This window comes from Marmota monax, unplaced genomic scaffold, assembly GCF_021218885.2.
Source record: "Marmota monax isolate L192 unplaced genomic scaffold, Marmota_monax_Labrador192_F-V1.1 WCK01_AAM20220418_F8-fsc00105, whole genome shotgun sequence".
In the NCBI taxonomy this organism is placed as follows: Eukaryota; Metazoa; Chordata; class Mammalia; order Rodentia; family Sciuridae; genus Marmota; species Marmota monax.
The window spans coordinates 835,651-859,148 of NW_026692947.1; the positions used below are offsets into that span (position 1 = coordinate 835,651).

The 23,498-nt window shown below is 39.0% G+C and overlaps 1 protein-coding gene across 3 annotated transcripts; it reads right to left on the reverse strand.

The window, feature by feature from the left end:
* Positions 1–773: 773 nt before the first annotated feature.
* Positions 774–23,040, reverse strand: Elk4 (ETS transcription factor ELK4). 3 transcript variants are annotated; one of them, XM_046452190.2, is made up of 5 exons: positions 22,830–23,040; positions 15,644–15,859; positions 13,471–14,346; positions 12,589–12,705; positions 774–9,224 (listed from the first exon to the last, which is right to left on the reverse strand). In XM_046452190.2, exons 2-5 carry the CDS (start codon positions 15,848–15,850, stop codon positions 9,126–9,128), a joined length of 1,299 nt encoding a protein of 432 aa, XP_046308146.1. In that variant the 5' UTR covers positions 15,851–15,859; positions 22,830–23,040; the 3' UTR covers positions 774–9,125. The 3 variants fall into 3 exon arrangements, with proteins under 3 accessions (XP_046308146.1, XP_058437894.1, XP_046308148.1); XM_058581911.1 differs by lacking the exon at positions 22,830–23,040 and adding an exon at positions 22,577–22,595; XM_046452192.2 differs by lacking the exon at positions 22,830–23,040 and adding an exon at positions 16,024–16,994.
* Between the last annotated feature and the right edge of the window lie 458 nt (positions 23,041–23,498).

The window sequence follows — 23,498 nt, forward strand, 5'->3', positions numbered from 1 at the left end:
ATGAAGGACTTGAAGCATCTGATATTCTAAAATGCAACTGAATCTCCAAGTACTGAAGACTCTTTTATGAGCTCATGGCATTACTGTTCTAGGTAATGTGTTTTAAGAATGGTACTTTAGGAGAGTTTATCAGTTCCCACAAGAGAATATCAGCCAATGAGCATTGTCATCTGAAGTGACATCTCACAAGGGTAGGTGAATTGCCTCACCAGCAATTTTCAACTAGAGATATGAAATAGCTTTCTGATATGATTTTTCCATCTATTAATCCCACTTTCCCCTATATGTGTTATTTCAAACCAGTTCTGAAAGGCCTCATTTCATTTGTTAAATGAACTTAAATCTCTGCTTTTGTAGCTCAAAAACCATACAAAGAAACGTGCTAAAACAGAAATAAGCAAAAGTTGCTCTTTTCAAAAGCTACAATAAAGGCATCTTATTAAAAAATGTTTTTAAAAAACCTTTAAAATGTCAATAAAGTAAAATAGAGATTTCACATAGTTAGTAATTTTTTCTTGCTGGTCAGTTCTCTTTTAATTCACTTTATGCCAATCATTTGCAGTCTCCCCCTTTCACTGCCTGTCCCAACCTAGGCTTTAAATATTTTAATGTAGATACATACCAAGTAGTTGAAGATCAGGTTTAACCAAAAAGCACTGGGAAAATTAAATTCCTTCCTTACCCCTTGTTAGCATGGATGGAAATACAATACAATGCACAGAGACTATCTCAACAAATGTGAAAGAAGGGAAATGAATAATCAATCCAGAAAATTATTTTGTTAAAAATATTTATTTAAAAAAATACAACTGTTGTCCATATCTAGTTGCACACATATCTACTAATATATCTGTATAATTTTGGACTTGTAGTAAATTTGCTACAGTGCTTTCTTAAAGCCAGCTTGCATTATACAAAGCAAATTCCTCTGTCAGTTCTTACACAAAATAGTTTAAAAATGTATCATCTTTCTTAAAAGATACATACCACCATTATACAATTTAACAAAATTTTTGCATAAAACATGGGAGGTGATAGAAAAAATGACCACCTGGTTGGTTACTCAGAGCAACCCCTTACAATGTGTGGAAATGCACCGAGTATTAATTGTTTTTTTTTTTTTTTAATCTTAAAAGCAGCATATTATAAAGCCCTCAAAGTGCTTGCATATCCCTTTCTTTACCCACCTAAACTCTGCATAAAGTTTCTTTGTGCACAGAGACAGAATTCCAGACTCGAGATACAATCACCCTAATCAACCCTGAACAACATGCCTTTGTTCACCAGGTAAACCCTGCTGCTGGCTAGATGACAAGGCAGTTTCTATCGGCTTCACCAACAATTAATGTGAATTTTCATAACCACTAGCAGTTACCACTTTAACTGCCTTTTAAGGAAGAAGGAAAAAAAGGTGATTTTAATACTCTGAACGTCTCCCTAATGTAAGTTAAACTGAAATTAATTAACATAAGTTATTAGTAATACCTTAAATTACTCATTCTGGGTAGTTGTGCACTTGTACTATATCTAATAGAGTTTGTTATTTAATATCATTTAATTTTTAAATGCTGGCCATATTTTATAGTCCACAAACCAGTTTCAACTCTAAACCACCCAGAGTATGAAATTTAAAGAATCTAACCTACGGTTAACTCCCATTGATCCTTAGTTGTCTCTCAGATATCTTTTTCTTTTTAAGATCCAGTAGGGCCCATGGAAAATTATTAGTTTGTTCTTCAAAATGCAAAGTTAAGTCAGGTGTAATACCTGTAGTTCCAGCTACTCAACAGGGCTGAGGCAGGACTGCTTGAGTCTAGGAGTTCAAAGCCGGCCTGGGCAACATACCAGACCCAGGCACAAAAGAAAAGCAAAGTTATACATACTTCTTCTTTTCTTAAGCCAATCTGATTATCTGGTGAATAAAGGGCATAATTCTAAGAAATTAATTTTGAACAAAATTTTATTTGCCTCTAAACAAAGCTATCCAGTAGCAAAATGAACTGAAATTCGTATTTAAATCTTCCCTACTCCACAAAGATAAATGAAACTGTTAGAAGGCAAAGTGAAGAAATACATGACTATGACTAGAAAAGAGTAGGAGCCAAACAGAATAAATAGGCCCCCAATGATCAGAAGTTAATTGTATTAATTTCTTTTTTATCTTTACATAGATGCATCTTAGTTAATTTCACTAATACTGAACAGGGAAGTTTATAAAATATGTTTCTCTATCATATAAACAATGAATGCAAGCAATGAATGTACACACAAAGGCCACTGGTAATACTGCCACAAAATACAAACAAAAAAAGAAATGTCTTAGAAGGGACTATGTCCTCTACATGACAGACAAGAAAACGAGTGAACATGAACAAAACAAAACAAAAAACTTATAGTTGGATTTTTTTCATATTTAAGTATAATCTAGCAACTGCACATCTTTTAAAAATCATAGAGTACATTAAAAGCTTGCAAATTACTTTAAAACATCCTAACCCAAAGAGCCTACCTTACACAACCTAGAAGAATGGCTCACTAGGTAGTCTTTTATCCCTTCCCCAAACACTCCTAAGTTTCCCCCACAAAGTAAATGAGAAATAAACCTTACTCCCATGACCCCTAATATACTAAGCTGAAATTAAACAAAATAATCATTAAGTGCTTCCAGTTATTAAAAACAAAAACAGTGCTAATAATGGTGCCCAAGAAAGTGCGAAGTGATTTAATATGGTATATTCCCACCATGAATGCCAGGCAGATCTGAATGGTTCTATTGGCTAGAACTCTGGGCCAGCCACAGGGCATTCCACTCCATCCCTACCCCATCCAGGAGATCCCAGGCCTGTCTGAGCATGGCTCATAATCCTTGGAAGAGAGAGAACCAGAGCGGGCCTTTATGAGATGGGAATGAGACCATTCAACTCAGAAGCCCTCCTTTGCAGTTCTGTTAATGCTGTTTGTGTACAGTTTAAATGGGGTAAATTAAGCACAAAGCTAGAATTCCTCCACTTTTTATATCAATCCATGGTTGAATTCTCTGTATGGTAGACACAGTACTTCTAATATAAATCTCCTTTCTGAGAAACTTAACAACCAAGTCAAATAAAAATTTTCACAAAAGCAAACAGAAATGTAGAAATTTTAAGACAAGACATCCTTATTAGCTCAATAATATATGAACATAAGGGAAGAGTTTAAGATGACCTTGTTTCGAGTACAACATATTTCAGTGCGGTATTTCTAAAATGTTAGCAAGCAATTAGTCTTTAAGGCCCACAATTCTGTATATTTAAAAACTGAAATGTGCAAGACATTAATCTTTAAAAAGTAGCAACTGCAAAGTGCAGCAAATTGTTTTTTGTTTTTTTTTTTTTTTGAGTTTTAGTATAAAATAAACTAGGAGCCATCCTAGTTTAGAGGATAATATATAATCCCTGTGAAAAACAGATTTATACACACACTCTCTCAGTCCATACATCAGTATATACATACACATACATGTACTTAGCCAATAAATCAGAATGATTTAGAAAGAATATTCTAGTCTCCCAATTAAATATTTCAAAGTAAAGTTTTAAATCTCATAAAACTCCCTGATGTGTATTACACACAAAAATTTAGCATTCAAGAGACTTACTATGTTTGTGTCCTTCGTGAATGTCCTAGTAAGAGGTTTCATTTAAAATTATGTGGGGCTGGGAGTCTAGTTCTGTGGTACAAGGCCTACGTGATCCCCAGCACTGCAATATAAAATAAAATAATGACAACAGCAGCTTGAATTTCCTGGCTTCTGTAGGAAGTTTAAAGTCAACATTTCCCCTCTCGCACAAACCTCCAGGTTTCCATCTTTCACAATGGCTAAGTATGAACGGCAGCATTCTCAAAATGGCTGCTCTTTGGCAGGCTATCCAGGTATCTCTCTGTTCAGAAAAGCAGCTAGAAGACCCTGGCAGCTTCAGATGGAGCACTGGTAAGCCACTTACACCACCACCACCACCACCAATTCACCTCTCAGATCTGCTGTGTTTATTATAGTCAAAACACAACTTTGATAGTGGCAGGTTCTACCAAGAATGAGAAGTGAAATCAAGCACCTCCTGTTCTTGCTTAATACAGTACCACCACCACCACCACTCTGTGAAGAATTCTAGACTCCAAGATTAAAACTTTTTCCTTCAGTGAGGATGGTTCTCATGTTAAAACAGGGCACCTGTTTCAGGCAATGCCAGCATTGATAACAAAAACAAAACATTTATTTGTTGATCCCAGACCAAAAAAATAATTAAAATACTTTCCACAGAATGCTTCTCTGGTCAGAGCACCTGCTGAAGAAAGACAATCATGGTTGACCTTCACTTCATTCAAACTACTGTGGCCTGGACATTAACAGCCTGATTCCAGTTTAGAAATACTATATTCTATCACATCCTCAGATTGGGTTTGGTGGTTCATTCAGAGCCCCAAGTTTTTGCCCAGCAACCTGCATTATCTCCACAATTGTTTCTACACCTTAGAAGGGCACTTCAGCACAATTCTAGATTTCTGGGGATAAATAAAACATATATAGTAAATAAAGCAATAAGCAGAACAGACCCATCAAGAAAAGAATTCCTTCAGATGCTATATCTCTCTTTCTCCCTCATGGGCGCTCTCTCTCTCCTCTCTCTCTCTCTCTCTCTCTCTCACACACACACACACACACACACACACACATTTATTAATACAGAAAGAAAGTGGAAATTGTTATATATCTTAGCATAAAGAAATCTGAATGTTAGTAAAATATAACACAAGAACAAAAGAAGTTTTTAAGCACACTTGATACAAAGATGAAAGAGATAACAAGCTGTCAGAAATAATATGCATGACGCTCTGGAAAACATTTGGTAATCGATGTTATTTGGCAACTGTGAAAAAAATTAATGTGAAATTTCAAAAGCTTATGACAAGTTCTCCTGAAAATTTGCAAGTCTAAAATTCTCTAGTTTTACGTATATTTTATAGCATACATGTTACTTTAGTGTAGTGGTATATAACAACAGAAACACATGAGAGTTTTTCATAGGGAAAGTTTCTGTTTTCAAAAATTTACTGATGAGGGGTGTGTTAAAAATGATTAGAGACTGCTGGGGCATGGTGGCACATATCTGTAATCCCAATGTGCAGTTGGGAGGTTGAGGCAGGAAGATCATAAATTTAAGGCCAGCCTCAGCAACTTAGTGAGACCCTGTTTTAAAATTTAAAAAGGACTGAGGATGTAGTTCAGTGGTAGAGAACACTTTTCTGAAATACCACTGAGTGTCTTAAATCGATAGAAACATAAAGTTACCTTTTAGAACTTTGGAATTATAATACAAATTCTAAAATCAGAATGAAACAATGCTACCAGAGTAGACATTGCCCAATGTTGGTGGGAATAGGACTGCGGTGATACCATAAATAGCCTGGAGTTACAGCTCCAGAATTCCAAGTCTCAGATTTAACAGCCAGTCAATGCCTTTTTTGATCTCTAATATAGCATGCAAATAAATCTTCAAGGAATTTCCCCCATTATTAAAAAAAGGAAGGAAGGAAGGAATTCAGTAGCCTCATGGCTTACTTTCCCCACCAAAAAAAAAAAAAAAAAAAAAAATTTTTTTTTGATACCGGGGATTGAACCCAGGGGCACCTAACTACTGAGCCACATCCCCCTTTCTCATATTTTGTTTAGAGACAGAATCTCGCCAAGTTGCTTAGGACCTTGCTAAATTGCTGAGACTGGCTCTGAACTCTTGATCTTCTTGTCTCAGCCTCCCCATCTGCTGGGATTACAGTGTGTGCTATCACACCTGGCTCCACACCAAAATTTGAAAAAAAAATTACACCTAGATTTTAATTGCCAAAATGTGGGGGGGAAATATCCTAGATTTCAAAGATAAGAACTTATGGTTGACCTTTGGAGAATCTCTTAGATTCTTCAATTATGTATAAACTTTTTTTTTTTAAAAGAAAGTTTTCCCTTTGTTCAAACATACAAAGTATGCCATGAGAAAGACAACATCACAAAAGCACTGTGATAAACTGTGAGAGGAAAAAAAAAGATTTAAACAGTGGTGCATACTTGTTATCCCAGTGACTCGGGAAGCTGAGGCAGGAGGACGTCAAGTTTGAGGGCAGCCTGGGCAACTTAACAAGACCTTGTCTCAAAGTAAAAAATAAAAAGGGCTGGAGATACAGCTCAGAGGTAGAAGGCCCTTGGGTTCAATCGGTAGTGTCAGAGGAAAAAAGTTACTGAAGTCAAGACATGAGATTTTAATTTGGTAATTTTACAAATCAGCATATAATTAAAAATTATTTTAAACGTGAAAATCCACCCAGGGGTGGAATAAATGCAGTGGTTTGTTGGCACTGACTCTGCATCAACTATGAATATCCCTTCTCAATTCCATGGCAGTGGCTTAAAATCAGCCCCAGTGGAGTAATATACATCAAGAAAATTGATAAATTCCATAAATTCAGGGGTTCCCCTGGCCACCTCAGAGATTCTGGCTGCTAAACATTTTCCAGCAGATGACTAGAGCAGAAGTGATCACAGAGGACATCCCAAGGCCCTGGCAGCCTGCTTCTCTCCTTTGACTTAGGCTACCGTTGCCCACCAGCAATTATCCTAACAAAGTGACTACTGAGATACCAGCTGCAGCCACGAAACACGTCTCCCCAGTGAATACTCAAGTCATATGTTTGTTTTGTTTTGTTTTTTGATATTTGTTTTAGTTGTAGATGGACACAATATTTTTATTTTGTTTATTTATTTTTATGTGGTGTTGAGGATTAAACCTAGTGCCTCACACATGCTGGGCAAGCATTCTACCTCTGAGCCACAACCCCCGCCCCACGTGGTATGTTTTTGATGCTAAGAATTGTTCTTAGACTTTTCCAGGAGGGAGGCTGTCTCAGAGCCTCACACACTTGCTAAGGTTGTGAAACTTGACTTGAAAAAGGACACACAGACATGGACACAGACACACACACACTCATGCACGCAAGCGCTTCCCCAACTTAGTTGATCTCAAAGAGAAAGCAGAGCACCATCTACCTCCTAAGGCCTCATGCCTCTCAGAGGCTTTGGCGACAGACTTAAGCAAAGGAGACCTGATGTTAAAACAGCTTCCTAGGGAAATGCCTTGAGTTTTAATGGTGCTAAGGTACCTTTGTGCTGAGACAGAAAATTATCAAATATATCATCTGTGAAAATAAACCAATGGCTTTTCTCCTTTAACTCAAAGATTAAAAAAAAAAATACTTTTGTGCTTTCAGAATTTAAAACATCTATTTAAACCAACCATCAATATTTAATTACTATACAAAATGTTAGCCTAATAAAACTATTCCAAAGAGCTGCTCAGGGATCTAATTTAAAACAGGTATGAAAGCTAAATAATTCAATATGGGAAGAAAGTCCAATGTCTGTTCCCATCACTACTGACCACTACCTTTCAACACTACTATTGCACATCTCAGGAACAGAACGTTCAGCTGGTAACAACCAACAAAGTAGTAACAGGTCCCCAACACACACCTTCAGAGGCAGCTCATCGAGGACTTTCCTTCCACTGCTAATGAGACAGCACAGTATGTTACACAAAAGCTTTTCTACACGGTATGTAAATAAAACTTAAAGCAAATAATGTGCATCTGGAAGATGCTGGCTTGTAACAGTATCATGTTGAGCCCTCAAGTCTTACTCCTTCATTCCACTTAGTTCCCATGATTCAACTACAAGGTTAAGAGACTAGTTTGTTTAATGGGCACAGTAGTTGTGGAAGCATGTTAATTTAGTCCTGGACTTTAAAGCCAAACTTCTCAAAAGATTCCACTGTGATACTGGTATAACTCAGTCTGGGAATCAAGCTAGCTGTCCACACCTGGCATTGACTTACCTAAGGTAATATTTTATAAATCTTATAATATAGAGATGAAGGTCTAACAATGCAATCACTATGTCTGAGCATTGCCAAATGAAATCTGTTCTTCCCTAAAGAGAGAGAGAGAAACTGAAAGAAACAAGCACATCTTTGTCTCACTACTGATTAGAAGGCTTCTCTTTGCAGTCTACCTTCCTAATTACATCCGAACACTGTCACAACCCCTAATAACCTCTGATTTAAAAGGAAAGATGCTAAATATACAGCAGGAAATGGGGTAAACCAGATAGGAAGGAGCAAGATTCTTTCTCTTTGGCTCTCTTCTAACTGGGAAGAGCCCCATGTGTTGCTTCAAGGTAATCAAACCTTTAATTTAGAGATGCGTCCAATTTTCAAAACCCAAGTCCACCCTCCTAGAAGTCATCGTGTGCCATGCTGTATTCTATGGGTATGGAATCACTGTTTAGAGAGAAGACGTTACTGTGCTAGATGTGTGTGTGTATGGGGGGGGGGGGGTGTCCCACAGTCTCACTGAATGTTCTAAAAACCATCTTATACCCTAAGTTGAATATCTTATGTTGAAATAGACTAGCTCTAAGCCCTGTTGACAGGTCCAGAGAAGACCATGCATGTAGCTAAGAGACCCACCCAGAATAAATGGAAATAAGATGCCTTTCTTTGGAGTTGCTTATACATGTTGCAGTTCGCACAAAACAAAATCTCCTCAGTAGTACTGCACCAATCTTACTGTGTATGAAGAGGAATGGTTCTTTTTCTCCCACTGCTTTAAAAAACTCACATTTACTCATTCAACAGAGCACACTTAGTCCTAAAGATATGGCCAATTTCATTTAACTAACATTTCTTTAATTTTTCCCCCTGGTCAATGGGTCCCAATGGCCAGAAGTTAACTCTATTCTTAACCACTCTTGCAAAGCATTGCTGCTAAACCCCACCAAAATTACTTTAACACAAAGCTCAAAATATAAAAGAAAAAAAGAAGAGAGTGGGAGGTTTGACTCCAATTAAGGCATTTTTACCTATAATCCAAATTGAGTCCTATTGGGAGGGAATCCTAAAAAGGTATTTCAGTGGGAAATGACAAAAATCACAATTGTATATTATCAGCATTGTAGAACTATGGATCTCTCACTTCAAACGCAATCATGCCAAGTGTCTATTTCTTTGTTCCTTGGTTCTCTCACTTCACAAGTGCGTAGGTTATGTCTTCTGCAGGTCTGGGGAAAATGGGCCAGGAGTAGAAGGTCCATCCAGGCCAGAAAGAGTGAACGGCCCATGACTGTTCAGTACAGAAGGAAACTGAGAAAGAAAACAAAAACACTTTATCATCTTACTACTCAGTCCCAACTTTCACTTTGTTTCTACTATATTCCCTAAGGCAGAACACAGAAAACAGACTTTGCAGTGGCTCACAGGATAAAAGCAGTAACTTCATCAATAAGTATATGATATCATAATAAAACCTTAAGTGTTTGTCCTAACATTTTAAGTATTAACTCCATACAACCTCAACGGAATGGAAATAAAGAACAAACCTTTACATTTCATTATGTTAAGATAACGTAGGTTTACATTTAACCTCAAATGAAAGTTTTAGAAAGTTAACTAAATGACAATATGCACCTTAGAGTGTTATTCAGTTATAAAAAAACATGAACCCTCAAAAAGAAGTCCAGAAAGATAGGGTGCTCATTTAGAAAAGCATTCCTTTCCCATCACATATTCTGAGATCACCCACTTAGGAAGATTCTAGGCTAAAGCTACAGAAGCACTACCACTTTGCCCAAATTATGTGCTCAGGAGAAGCAAAGAAAAATTTAAAAATAAAATATGGAAGATTCTCAACACTTTTCCCATTTAATAATTCAGGAATTTTTTTTGTGTGTGTGTGGGTAGGGAACAAGGTGGGGGTAGTATGGGGATTGAATCCAGCGGGGCTAAACCACTAAGCCATATCCCCAAAGCTTTTTATTTTTTTGACACAGGGTCATGCTAAGTTACTGAGGTTGGCTTTGAACTAGTGATCCTCCTGCCTCAGCCCCCCCAGCTGCTGGGACTACAGGTATGCACCACAGCCTGTTTGTTTTTAAAAAGGAGGGCATACAAGTTAGCATTTCTGAGATCCTGGGGTTTATCCCTAGCATTGAAAAATCTAAATAAATAAGTAAATAAACAAACAGAAGCAGAAGTTGGGTTTTTTTTCTTTTCTTTTTTTTTTTTTTTTTTTAGGCACAGAGGATGGAACCCATGGCCCTGCACATGCTAAGCATGCGTTCTACCATAATGCTACATGCCAAATCCCTAAATTTTGTCTTCTTTTCCTTACCCATTCACTTTCATAAGAACAAAAGAAAAATTATAACTATAAAATATAAGGAAATATCCAAGGAATAGTCACCTCTGAAAAAGTAAATAAATTGACCATGAGAAAGTTTACAATTTATAAAGTCTAAATGTTTGGGCCAAATATGGTTAAAACCATTAAAAATAGCAAGACTTTTCCCTAACATATTGGTGAAGAGATTATATTCATTTTCTGATATATATCAATTCTGAGTGAGGAAGAAATGAGAATATTTGATAGACTATTCTCAAGGCTTTCCTCTATTTAAAAATACAAAATTCTTATTTAAAAGAGGGAACCTAGCTGGGTGCAGTGGTGCACACCTGTAATCCAGCAGCTCAGGAGGCTGAGACAGGAGGATCTTGAGTTCAAAGCCAGCCTTAGCAAAAAAGCAACTCAGTGACACCCTATCTCTAAATAAAATACAAAATAGGGCTGGGGATAGGGCTCTGTGGTTGGATGCCCCTGAGTTCAGTCCCTGATACCCCCCCAAAACAAGAGGGAACCTAAACACACACACACAATACAAAGTCAAATTTTAAAAAGAGAGAACCTGTACATAGAGCTCTCCTATATACAATCATGTGCCACATGATGACTATCTGGTCAACGAGGGACCATATGACACAATAGTGGTTCCCTAAGATTAAAATGGCGCTAAAAAATTCCTATCCCCTAATGATGCTAGAGCTGTCCTAATGCTGCAGTGCAACATGTAAACAAACCTACTGCACTGTCAGTCACATAAGGTAGAGCACATGGGCTGGGGCTCAGTGATAGAGCGCTTGCCTAGCATGTGTGAGGCACTGGGTTCGATCCTCAGCATTACTACAAATTAATTAATTAATTAATTAATTATTTAAAGGTCCATCGACAACTAAAAAAAATTTCAAAAAAAGTATAGCACATACAGTTATGTACAGTTCCTAATGTTTGATAATCAATGACTACTGCTGGTTTATGTCTCTACTACACCACACTAGACGTTTCATCACTATTATAGACTGTGCGCTTTCCACTTACAAAATTCACTGTAAAACAGATGCCATGTTCTCCCTGCAGCAGCCTCACACACCTCCTGCTTACCTTGTCTCTGGATTGCATCATTTTCTCCTAGGCTTGGTATCTCTCTCCCCCTCAGGTGTGTAGCAGGCTACACCACTGAAGTTTGTATGGTACACAATCACCTAATGTCATCTTTCTAAGAATGTATTCCTGTCACACCAATATGAGGCTGTGTACATATCTGTATACATGTATACGTATCTACAAAGGCAGTCCCTGACATATTATGGTTTAAGACAGTGCAAGAGCCATATGCATCCAGTAGAAACCATAATTTGAATTTTAATCTTCTCCCAGGCCAGTAACATGCAGTATACACCCCTTTGCCATGCTGAGTAGCAACAGAGGACCACACCTCCCAGTCAACCACCGGATCACAGGGAAGCAACTGATGATCCACGGTGTGCCACTGCTGTGCTGCTGGGTGATAATGTTCAGATGGTGAGGTGTATCAAATGCATTTTCTTTTTCTTTTTTGTTAAATCCCCTGAACCCAGGGCGTTGCACCAACCCTCAGAGCAAGCACTCTGCCACTGAGCTTCATCCCCATTCCTTTTTATTTTGAGACAGGGTCTCACTAAGTTGCTCAGGCTGTCCTTAAACTTGGATCCTTCTGCTTCCTGAGCAGCTAGGATTACAGGCATGCACCACAGTGCCTGGACTAAAAGTATTTTCAGCTGATCGTATTTTTGACTTACAAAAATGGGGTCATCAGGGTATAAACCCACTGTAAGTTCAGACCCGCATCTATGTATAGACATATCTATTTACAGATATATAGATTTGTTTTTAATGAAAGAGGGTCTCATTATATTGCCCAGGCTAGTCTCAAACTCCTAGGTTCTAGCAATCCTCCTCCTCTTTCAGCTTCCTGAGCAGCTGGGACTATAGGCATGTACTACTATACCCAGCTCTCTGTGTGTGTGTGTGTGTGTGTGTGTGTGTAAATACATTTTTGATAGAAGAGTTCTAGTATTTTAAATGACAAAAAAAAAAAAAAAATGGATGAGTCCAAAATCTCAGTATCAAATAATTTTTGGTCTAAATCAAATGAATTTTAATAGTAAATAATGAAAAGGAAACTGCTATGAATATTAATATAAGCTGCTCGCTAGCTAGAAAATCAATGTAGAAATTAAAAAATAAAACAAAGAATATTTATCAAATAGAAATTATATAATGACTAAACTGAACAGTGAGTCAGTGCCTTTTTGCATACCTCTTCATTTAACATCACAAGAGATAGCCTTTTACCTGGAAAAGCGTGTTAGCACCTTGCAGTCTGGCTGGACTCAGGGGAGCCACAGGGCTGAGAGTACTCCAAAAGTGGATACTGGAGAGCAAGGGGCTTGGAGTCAACAAGATGGGTGTCTGCAATACACAAAAATATACACTAAAGGATGTACCAGGATTATGCTTTATCCTTGCCATAGTATACAAGTAGCCAAACTATAATTAAATTAATATACTAACTGAACCCAAATATGATATTATTCTCTACTCCAAATATCCCTAAATCTAAAAATTTTATTATGATGAAAATCTCAAGAGATCATTTTTCTAACCTAAGAAAGATAAGGTCAAAGTAACTAATTTTTAACAAATTTACACAGGGTCTTTCCCAAATAGAAAAACAAACCTGAATCCAGATGCAGAAGAATAGTGGGTAAATGAATCATCATTTTCCTTCTAATAATGAGATGGTCTGGAAGTTATCTATTAAAATGTTCTATGAGATGAGCAAGTTAATAAATACCTACTGTAACTAAACAAACTTGTTATTCAACATCACATCAGTCCTTTTTCTCAAGGTTCTCAGGATTTTTACTACTGTAACAGTTTCACGAGACCCAACCAGAGAGAAATATGAACATTTACTCTCTTTAGGAGAAAGTAAAAAAATATATATATATACATATATATATTTATTTACTTAAACAACAATATATTTTCACCAAAAATACTCTAAACCTTTTATTTTGGCAAAACTGATTGAAGTGAAAAATTATCCACAGGGTTACACATAACCTTTCTAAGACGAATAAGAACGGAAAACAAACTTTCAGGTGGAAATTCTAGATTTGTTTTAAGAAGTGAGTAAATACAAACAATGGCATTAAAAATATAGAGAGTTACCTGTGAAAAAAGTGCTGGTGTAAGAGAAGCTGTAGGGAGAGATGGGCTTAATATCCCCAGTGGGCTTGGGTCACTGCCTGTAATCACAAGGGTAGGAGCCAGTTCTAACCCTTTGGGTTTCTTGGATCTTGATGAATTATTTGTTTTGTCCTTTTCTGGCAAAGCTGAATCTTCATTTTTAGGATCCAGTGACAAGTTCTCTGGAAGTTCCATTGGCTGAGAAGCCACTGAATCAATGTCTGTGTCGATGTCTGGGTTGGAGCCCAGCGGTGGAGAAAGTGTCCTAGGAAGCTCCTTCAAAGAAGGGGGAATGGACGGAACAGGAGGTGTAGGGGTAAAAATGGTAGCTACGCTGGATGCAGAAGTTGGGGATTCCAGGGAAGGCAGTTTAGGGGAAACCAATGTCTCCAATGCTTGGATAGTTTCATCAGAAGACGGGGAAATACTTGAGCCAGTTGAAATGGTGACAGCAACAGGTTCAATGGGAGGCTTCTTAGAAGGTGTTGTCACAAATTTGATGACAGATGGTGTTGGCTCCTGAGGAGATTTTTTCTCTGCCAGTTTCTCAGCAGGATTCTCCATCTTTATTGACTTGAAAAGCTTCTTATTGGAGGTGTTCAAAGAGTTGAGAGTAAATGAAGAATACAAGCCAGAGTGTATGTAATCATTGCGACTAGAGGTCTTGGCACCAGGCTGAGGTGGTTTCTCTTTCCCTCCATTCTCCACATCTTTGGAATTGTTGCTGACTTCACTGGAGTTTAAAGTTTCATAGTCTCCCTCAATCCTACCCACTGTCATTGGATCCATTTTCAAAATCTCTGGGTAAGAGACAAACTTGTACACAAACTTCTGACCATTCACTTTTTTGATGATATTCTGTAGGTAAAGAAAATAAGCATTGTTAGCATGTGCAAAGCCCTGAGTTCCATCCCCAGTACTACAAAAAAGAAGATAAGCATTCTTACACTTTCCTATAAACTTATGTCCCACAGCTTATGAGTAAGGTAGCTTAATGATAAGAAGTGGGCAGTTTACTCAGAAGCCTCAAAATCATATACATTCATCTAGCTATACCAAACACAGCCTCTACTATGATGGAGAAGTTAAGGCAACAACACTCAAATGTTTTATCAGCAACTGAACTAGTATGTTACACAAAACCCGAATGATTTCAATTGTTTACCTCTATCAACCAAGTATTTGTATAAAGTCAGAACTTAACTGAATTGCAATCTCAAATAATTCCAAAGGAATAAGCCATAGGCATCCTGAGTAAGCAAAAAGGAATTCAGAACATTGCAGGTTCCTACTTCCTTCAGAAATTCCAGTTGATCCTTGCCTCTTATCTGTGTACAGGAAAGCTGAAAAGATCAATTACTTAAAGGTGAAAGTAAGAGCTCATCTCTAAGTTGCCCAGGCTGGCCTGGAACATATTCCTGCCTTAGCCCCCCAAGGGGCTGGGGTTACAGTTAGTTTTTTAGATTCTAAGTCTCTGGACCATTTATTTTTCCTCAGTGCCCAAGAACGTATTCAAAATAGTAAGAAATTAAACAAACAATTTTACCTAGGAAATCAACTATATTAATAGCTATTCTTTAAGGTATTAACTTATACTCCCTGAGTGAAATGAAAACAAAATTAAGCAAAGCAGGTGGGCATGGTGATACACACCTATAATCCCAGCTGAGGCAGGAGGATGGCAGGTTCCAGGCCAGCCTTAAAACTTAGTAAGACCAAAGCAACTTAGAAAATAAAAAGAACTGGGATGAAGCTCAGTGGTAAAGAGCCTCTGGGAGCCCTCATACCAAGAAAAAAAAAAAAGTAAAGCTATAAAAAAAGTATACATGACAATTTTTAAAGTAAGTTATGACACACATGAGAATATTTATCCTCAAGAATCTCAGAATTCCTTTTTTGTATTCCAATCTGGACTTTTTCTTTTAATGACAAATGTAGTTGGGAACAAAATACATGTAATAAGAGTAGGTTACTGAGAGTTTACAGAAACACACCCAGAACATTTATATCTTGTGTCCTAATTCTAAATGCTAAGGCTATAAAATAAATTGTATTAAAATAAAACAAGACATTAGTACCTATAACCTCAACAAGAGAAGAAATAATTCTTGGCTTGAGGTTCTCTGTATAGCATCAAGATCAGGATGTGTGTTACCTTTACATAATAGTATCTGAGGGCTCGGCTGAGTTTGTCATAATTCATGTTAGGCTTGTTCTTGCGAATTCCCCAGAGACGAGCAACCTCTTCTGCCTGCAAAAGCTTGAACTCCCCATTGTTAGAGGTCCAGCAGATCATGTGCTCATTCTGAGGCTCCTGCAGGAGCTGAAGAAGGAACTGCCACAGGGTGATGGCACTGTCCATAGCAGTGGGCTGAAAGAATACAGATTTGTGATAGAATTAACAATGTATGTCAGGCCTGTTTTAAGTGCTCTAAGTGTACTAGCTCATTTCATACCCACAATATTCCTATTAGATAGATATGGCTGCACTCTCATTTTACACATGGAAAAATGAATCAATAGAGGGTTAAATACCTTGTCCAGTCTGTCCAAGGTCACAAAGCAAATGGCAAAGTTGAGATTTAAGCCCAGATGATCTGAATCCAGAGTCCAAAGTATGCCATACAGCTTCAGAAGCAACTTGTAAGGAGAATAAAGCTAGTTCTGTAAATTTTGGGAGCAGACTGAAGATTGCCAGCCATAAGAGTATATGTTATTAAGAATTTGGGGCTAGGGATATAGCTCAGTTGGTAGAGTGCTTGCCTCATATGCACAAGGCCCTGGGATCAAATCCCCAGCACCATAAAAAAAAAAAAAAAAAAGTTTTCCCTACAGTTTCACTATCATGGTCTCTCAGAGGACCACCATCTATCTCAACCTCTATCTAGTTTGATTATTTACTAAGTTGTATGTCCAGAGCAGGCCGGGAGCTGAGGTACAGGTGAAAGTAAGGTGAAAAGTAAGAGCTAGATTCTTTTGCTCCAACTGATACTTCTCCTCCAAATAGTATCCATTATCATAAATGCAATTTACATATAATTGGCAGCACTGAGAATTCAATAAAATGTTCCCTAATTTACAAGTTCTGTTACAGTTCTATCTATCTATAGAGATTCCATCTGCATAGATTATCCTTTTATTTGATTAGCAACCTTTATTTAATTAACAAGACAAACTGAAAGAAAAAAATCCCCCGATATCTGTTTTGAGGCCAGTTTCGAGGCCAGTTTCTCAATTTTAGCATTACCGATATTTGGGGCCAGATCATTCTTTGTTTGGGGGTATTGTCTCATGTGCTAGATTTTAGCTGCATCTCTTGTCTCTATCCACTAAATGCCAATAGCATCCCCTGTCCCACTGAGACCATTAAAAGTATCTCCAGGGCTGGAGTTGAAGCTTAGTGGTAGAGCTCTTGCCTAGCACATGTGAGGCACTGGGTTCAATTCTCAGCACCACATACAAAAATAAACAAAATAAAGGTACTGTGTTCATCTAAAACAAAATTTAAAAAAAAAAAAAAAAAGTCTCTAGAAACAGTCAATATTCTGCTAGGAGAGGTCAAAATTATCCTGGTTGATAATCGCTGGCTTGGGCAACAGGGCAAAATGGAAATACACTCACAAAGACATCTTCCTCATAGAATTTAAAAATATGTGGTCCATGAGAAAGAATTCTTTAGGGCAAAAACTCTGGCCAGACATATATAAACTCATCCTAAGAAACCTGTAACTGAACATTTTCACACATAAAATAAAGAAACCTTCCTTTCTGTAGGAATGAGAACTCAGTGGGGCAGAATAGGATTGAAAATAAATTAAATCAATTCCATTAAAATATTACAAAAATAGGTAAACTGGACTACATCAAAATTTAAAACTGGGGCTGGGGCTGTAGCTCAGCGGCAGAGCACTTGCCTAGCAAGCATGGGGAACTTGGTTTGATCCTCAGCATCACATTAAAAATAAACAAATAAAATAAAGGCTTTCTGTCCATCTACATAAATTTTTTTTTTAAATGTTGTGCTGCAAACAATACCATCAGATGAGAAGACAATTCTGAAAATGGGAGAAAATATTTTCAAATCATATCTCGAAAACAACTTGTATCTAAAGTAACTTAAAAAGGACAAAATTATGATGAAGCAAAGGATTTGCATGTCTGTAATCCCATCAACTAGTAAGGCTGGGCAGGAGGATTCCAAGTTCATCATCAGCCTTCGCAAAGGGTTAGCAACATAGCTCAGTGACACAACAACCCAAGGTTCAATTCGTAGTATCACAAAACAAAACCAAAAAAGTAACAACTATAAAAAAACATGTTTCTCCAAAGAAGACATGCAAATAGCCAATAAGAACATAAAATATGTTCAACATTATTAGTTATAAGGGAAATGAAAATCCAAACCACATAAGAAACCACGTCATACCTACAAAGATGGCTATAATCAAAAAGATGGACAATAACAAGTAGGGAGAAATTGAAACCCTCAGACATTCCTAGTGGAAATCTCATGGCCACTTCAGACAAGTTAACTACATAAACCACTCCTACATACCCAGGAAAAATGAAAATGTATGTCCATACAAAAACTTTTGCCAGAATGTTCAGAGCAGAATTATTCATAATAACTAAAAAGTGGAAACAACTCAAACATCCATTAATTGATGAACAGATAAATAAAATGTGGTAATGGAATATCATTCAAACATAAAAAAAAAATGAATTACTGTCACAACATGCATGAACCTTGAAGACACTACTATGCAAAGGAAACAAGTCAGCCACAAAAGACGACACGGTCCATGGTTCCATTGACATCAGAAGTCCAGAACAGGCCAATCTATAGCCAAAGAAAGTAGATCACCAGTTGCTGGGGGTAGAGGAAGAGTAGGGAGAGGAATGAGGAATGACAGCTAATGAGTAGAGGGTTTCTTTTGGGGCTGCTAAACATATTCTAAACTTAGATTGTGGTGGTAATTGCACAGTTCTGTGAATATACTAAAAACCACTGAACTATACACTAGAGGTAGGTGAATTCTTGGGTATAAACTACTTCTCAATAAAGATGTTTAAAACAAACAAACCTAACAAAACAAATGTTACAAGAGTTAGGCCTAAGGAGACTAATTCTAACAACATATAGCTCACGGAGATGAGATCCTTAAGGGTCAACTACTTCCACTGCCAAAAAGAGGTAGAGTAAGAAACTGTAGTGAAAAATATTTGGTTTTTTAAAACTTTTCTGAGGCACTTGAAATGTTCTCCAGTAATCCTCATGTTTACCACTTTGAAACTGGTCATACAGAGACACTGTCATCTGCAAATAAAGATAGGAAAATAATAAAGAATAGAAAGGGGAGATGCCACAGTCAAGAAGCTGATACCTTGGGTCCAACTTCCCTTCGTCACAGCAACATCCTCATCTATTCATTAGGGAACCCTCTTCTCTAGATGGTCAAAACATTCATATCGCTAGTTCACTGTGAAGAAGTATTGTATTTAGGTACTAAGAGATAATAATCCTCAAATGAAGAGCTTCCTTAATGTTAAATAACTGTGCCCTCTAGAAATCAGCTCCCCAGTCTTGACCTGAGTTAAAACAGTGGTTATCATGTTCATCAAGTATGGTGGGGCACAGGGAAGTTCTTTGTCACTTTTCTGAGTTTACCAAATAGCCATTTTCTTCTCATGATGCTTGTTCATGATAAATTACTTTTTTTTTTTACTATACAGTTTTATTAAACAATTATTTGTTAGCGTAAGCCTGTAAAAACTATTCCCTTGTACATATGAGTTTAGACAAAGAAATCAATTTCCACATTTCCAGACATCACCTTTGTGTCAAGAATGCTTAGGGTAAACGCAGAAATGTATGCACGAAAGAGACAATAATAGAAGAAAGGAAGACAGAGAACAGGAAGTTCTATTTTACTATAAAAGTGCTGCTTATAATTCCACTTATTTTGGGAAAAATTCTAAAACCCAAATCATGGAGTCTTAACACCTATCATGTAGATCACATTTGAGCCCTACATGCTTATAGTAACTAAGCTACACAGCTAGAAAAACAGAAACAATCACTAAAATATTCACAATGAGCATACAATTACTGTCCTGAGCAAAGAGAAGGTTCCCAAAGATAGGTGCCCAAAGGTGGTGAAGGTTTGTGTCCACTTTCCCTTTGGTTACTAGTGGTTCAGTATCCATGGAGTCAAGTGTGACAAGCTATTGGATACTTTAGTATAGAACCTACCTGCTACAGGAAATGCTGATGCCTCTGTAGCACATTATTAGATGTCTAGGCTAGAAGGCTATATTAGGAGGAAAAGAAAAAGAGCATCATGGTTTTGGATGGGAAAAGTGGAAATGAATTTTCTTTTGAGAAAAACTAAAAGACTTATAAAATGGACAACTGCAATGGATACTTTTAAAAGAATGCTTTTTGTGTGTGTGGTGCTGGGAATCAAACCCAGGGCCTCACATATATTAAATAAGCATTCTATTCCTGAGCTACACCCTCAGCCACTAATTCAATTTTTTTTTAATTAAAAAGAATTTTTTTTGGTCCTGGAGCTCTACCCTGAGCCACATCCCCAGCCCTTTTCTGAGTCAGAGTTTGGCTAAGTTGCTTAGGGCCTCCCTTAGTTGCTGAAGCTGGTCTGGAACTTGCGATGCTCCTGCCTTAGGTTTCCAAGTCACAGAGATTACAGGCATGTGCTACTGTGCCCAGCTCCCCAATTCAAAGTCCCTAATTTAATTTTAATATCAGGTTATTCTTTCAACTTAAAAACTGGCAAACTCCTGAGGATATAGATAAAACTCTTTTCACTTTAGTTTTTAAAAGTGTGGTATTAATTATGAACTTCAATGATTTCCAGTCATAAAGGAAAACTAAAGGAGGAAAAAAATAATTAAAAATTACAAAGGTTAAGAGTTAAAAATATAAATCCTTTTTCTCTTGTTACAAACAGCCGAGGAGAGAAAATACTTGATTTTCCTTTTCACAAAATCCCAATTTTTCAACATGGGTATGGTAGTGCATGCCTGTAATCCCAGCACCTCAGGAGGCTGAGGCAGGAGGATCATGAGTTCAAAGCCAGCCTCAGCAATTTAGTGAGGTCTTAAGTAATTCAGTGAGACCCTGTCTCTAAATAAAATATGAAAAAGGGCTGGGGATGTGCTCAGAAGGCTGGATTCACTCCCCAGTACCAAAAAAAAAAAAAAAAAAAAAAAAAATTTTTTTTTTTTTTTCCAACTTTCCCAGTGCGGTGGTGCACACAGCTTGGAAGGCTGAGACAGGAGAAATGAGCTCAAAGCCTGCCTCAGAAAAAAGCGAAGCACTAAGCAATTTGGCAAGACCCTATCTCTAAATAAAATACAAAATAGGGCTGGGGATGTGGCTCAGTGGTCCAGTGCCCCAAAGTTCAATCCTTGGTATCCTCCCCCACCAAAAAATCCTGACTTTCGTATAATTATAAATTTTTAAAAAATTTAAAAAAATCTTGTATTTTCCTGCTCCAATTTAAGGAATCTGATTTTTTTTTCCTTCTGGTACTGGTGATTATATCCAGGGTCTTGAGTATGACAGACCAGTGCTCTACTATTGAGTTACACCCCCAGACCTTTTTATTTTTTGAGACAGGATTTCACTAAGTTATCCAGGTTGGTTTCAAATTTGGGATCCTCCTGCCTCAGCCTCCTCAGGAGCTGGGATAACTGGCATACCACATTCATCAGGGTAGGAGTCTGATTTTTGAAGGATTAAACACTGAAAACAACTGATGCTATCAACACTTCAAAGAAAGACCAATCCCTGTGCTAATTTAAAAGAGGCAGCTGCAGGTGTAGCTCAGTGGGTATGGTACCTCTGCCTAGCATGCTTCAGGCCCTGTGTTCCAGCCCCAACATTAAGGAAGGAAGAAGAAAAGAATGAGAAAGAAAGAGGTATCCATGTTGGAATGGCTTATTAAAGAAGATTCTATGAAGTGAAATGCTACCACCCTCAACATGTTTATAATACACATAGTCCTGTTGCTGTGGCCACCCATAACCCAACTATTATTCAGTGACAGTAGCTAAGACCCAAAAAATAAGTTTCCAAATTCTTCAATGGCTGCCTAAAAAACGAAAAATCTTAAATGTATTAAAATTAGTTTTGAATCAAAATAATCCTTGTCAAAAAGTAACCGGATGTAGCAAATCTACTGCACAGGATCTTATACAAGGAGAATAAAGAATATTAAATGTATATTTCTTCCTTGGTGTTGAGTGTGTGTGTGTGTGTGTGTGTGTGTGTGTGTGTCTGCGCGCTGGGAATGAAACCCAGGGTCTTGCACAAGCTCTCAGAGCTACATTCCCAGTTCCAAATGTATACTGTTAAATTACAAAAAAAAAAAAAAAAAAAACCAACCAAAAAAAAAACCCTTAGAAGACAATATTTCCCTCAGGATGTAACAGACTCCATTAACAAAAGTTTTAATACTTAAATTAAAATCAAAGAGAGAATTCCTTAGGGGGAAAAAATTGAATCATACTACATTTTAACGAAAATGTCAGTCCTAAATACCGAAGCACCAAGTTTTCCACGCGGAGTGGGACGGGGAGGGAGGATCTGATCCAGCAACCAAAGGGACAGATTTGGGAATCTTTATTTAAATGTCCTAAACTTCAAACATTAATAGTTTGGGGAAAAGCCAACTGTATATCTCTTGATCACTTCAGTCAAGAATACCTCTTATTTCTACCAATGCCCCAAAAGATGTTTCCAATTTATCTTACTAGGAATGAAGAAGCGCCCAGCCTTGCTGCAGCTGTACAGTAAGCAGAAAGTAAAGGCGGGAGGTGGGTGCTGGAGAGAGGTAGAAAAAGAAATGAAACTTGACACCGGATGAATAGCGAGCGAGGGGAAAGGAAGAAACACCTCTGGGACCGTGCGCCCCAGAGAAGATCAAAGTCCGAGGAAGAGGCACAACCTCACGGGTCTTTGTAACCACTCAATTACTGTACTTTCATTTTCCAACTTCCTGTCACTACTGAAAGTCAGAATTGCTCCCCTCCTCCCCACCCATGCAACAAAACCCGCTGCCACCTTTTGCCTAAAGGACCTCGCGGAACCCAACTAGGGAGTGAGGAGTGGAGCGCCTCGGTCCGGAGTCCACCTGCGCGCTGCGGAGCAGGGGCCGCCGGCACCAGAGGCCGGGGGCGGGTCCCCAGGGGAGCGCGCCGCAGCCCCGCCCCGCGCCCGCACTTCCTGTTGTGCTGCGAGCCCCTAGGCCCACGCGCCCGCCCCCAGTCCGAGGGGCCGCAGCTGGACCCTGATGGGGAGCGGGCGAGCCGCTCACCAAGCCACGCGCGAGGCTCCCTTTCGCTCACGGTCTCGAATGCAAAGCTCCCCTCCGCGGCCAACTCCTCACGCTGGGAACTTGAGGATGGCGCGGCAGCCGCTGCGACCCCCGCGGCGGAGCCGGAGAAGGCGGCGGCGGCCGCCGAGCCGAGCCCGCCGGGTGTCCGCAATCTCCCGCATCTCCCGCCGCCGCAAAGCCGCCGCGACTCCTCGCGTCCCGCCCTCCCGCCCCCGCACGTGGCGGCAGTGTCGGCAGCGCGGATCGTCAGGCCGCTACCCGCCGGGCGCGCGCTCGGGGCGTTCCTCGCTTCGGCCGGGCCTGCTAGGCGCTCCGCGGCCGCCGCCACTCTTGAACCCCCCGGTTGCGCTAGGGCCCCTCCCAGACGCCGCCGCGCGTCACTTCCGGGGGCAGGGAGGGCGGGGCTGCGAGCCCAAGGGGATCCGCTAGGCACGCTAGCCCCAGAGACGGGACTTGTTGGGGCCCGCGGACCTGGCGTGCGAGGGGCACCCCCTGGAGTTCTTCTGTTGTCACTGTCCTCTGTTCTTGGTCCGGTCGATTCCAGTTCCCTGAGGCTCCTGTAGGAACTCGGAGAACCAAAAGCGAGGCCTCGGGCTCCCCGGGGTAGCCCGGGCCCTTGCTTACTCCCCGGTCCGAGGCAAGGGGGCG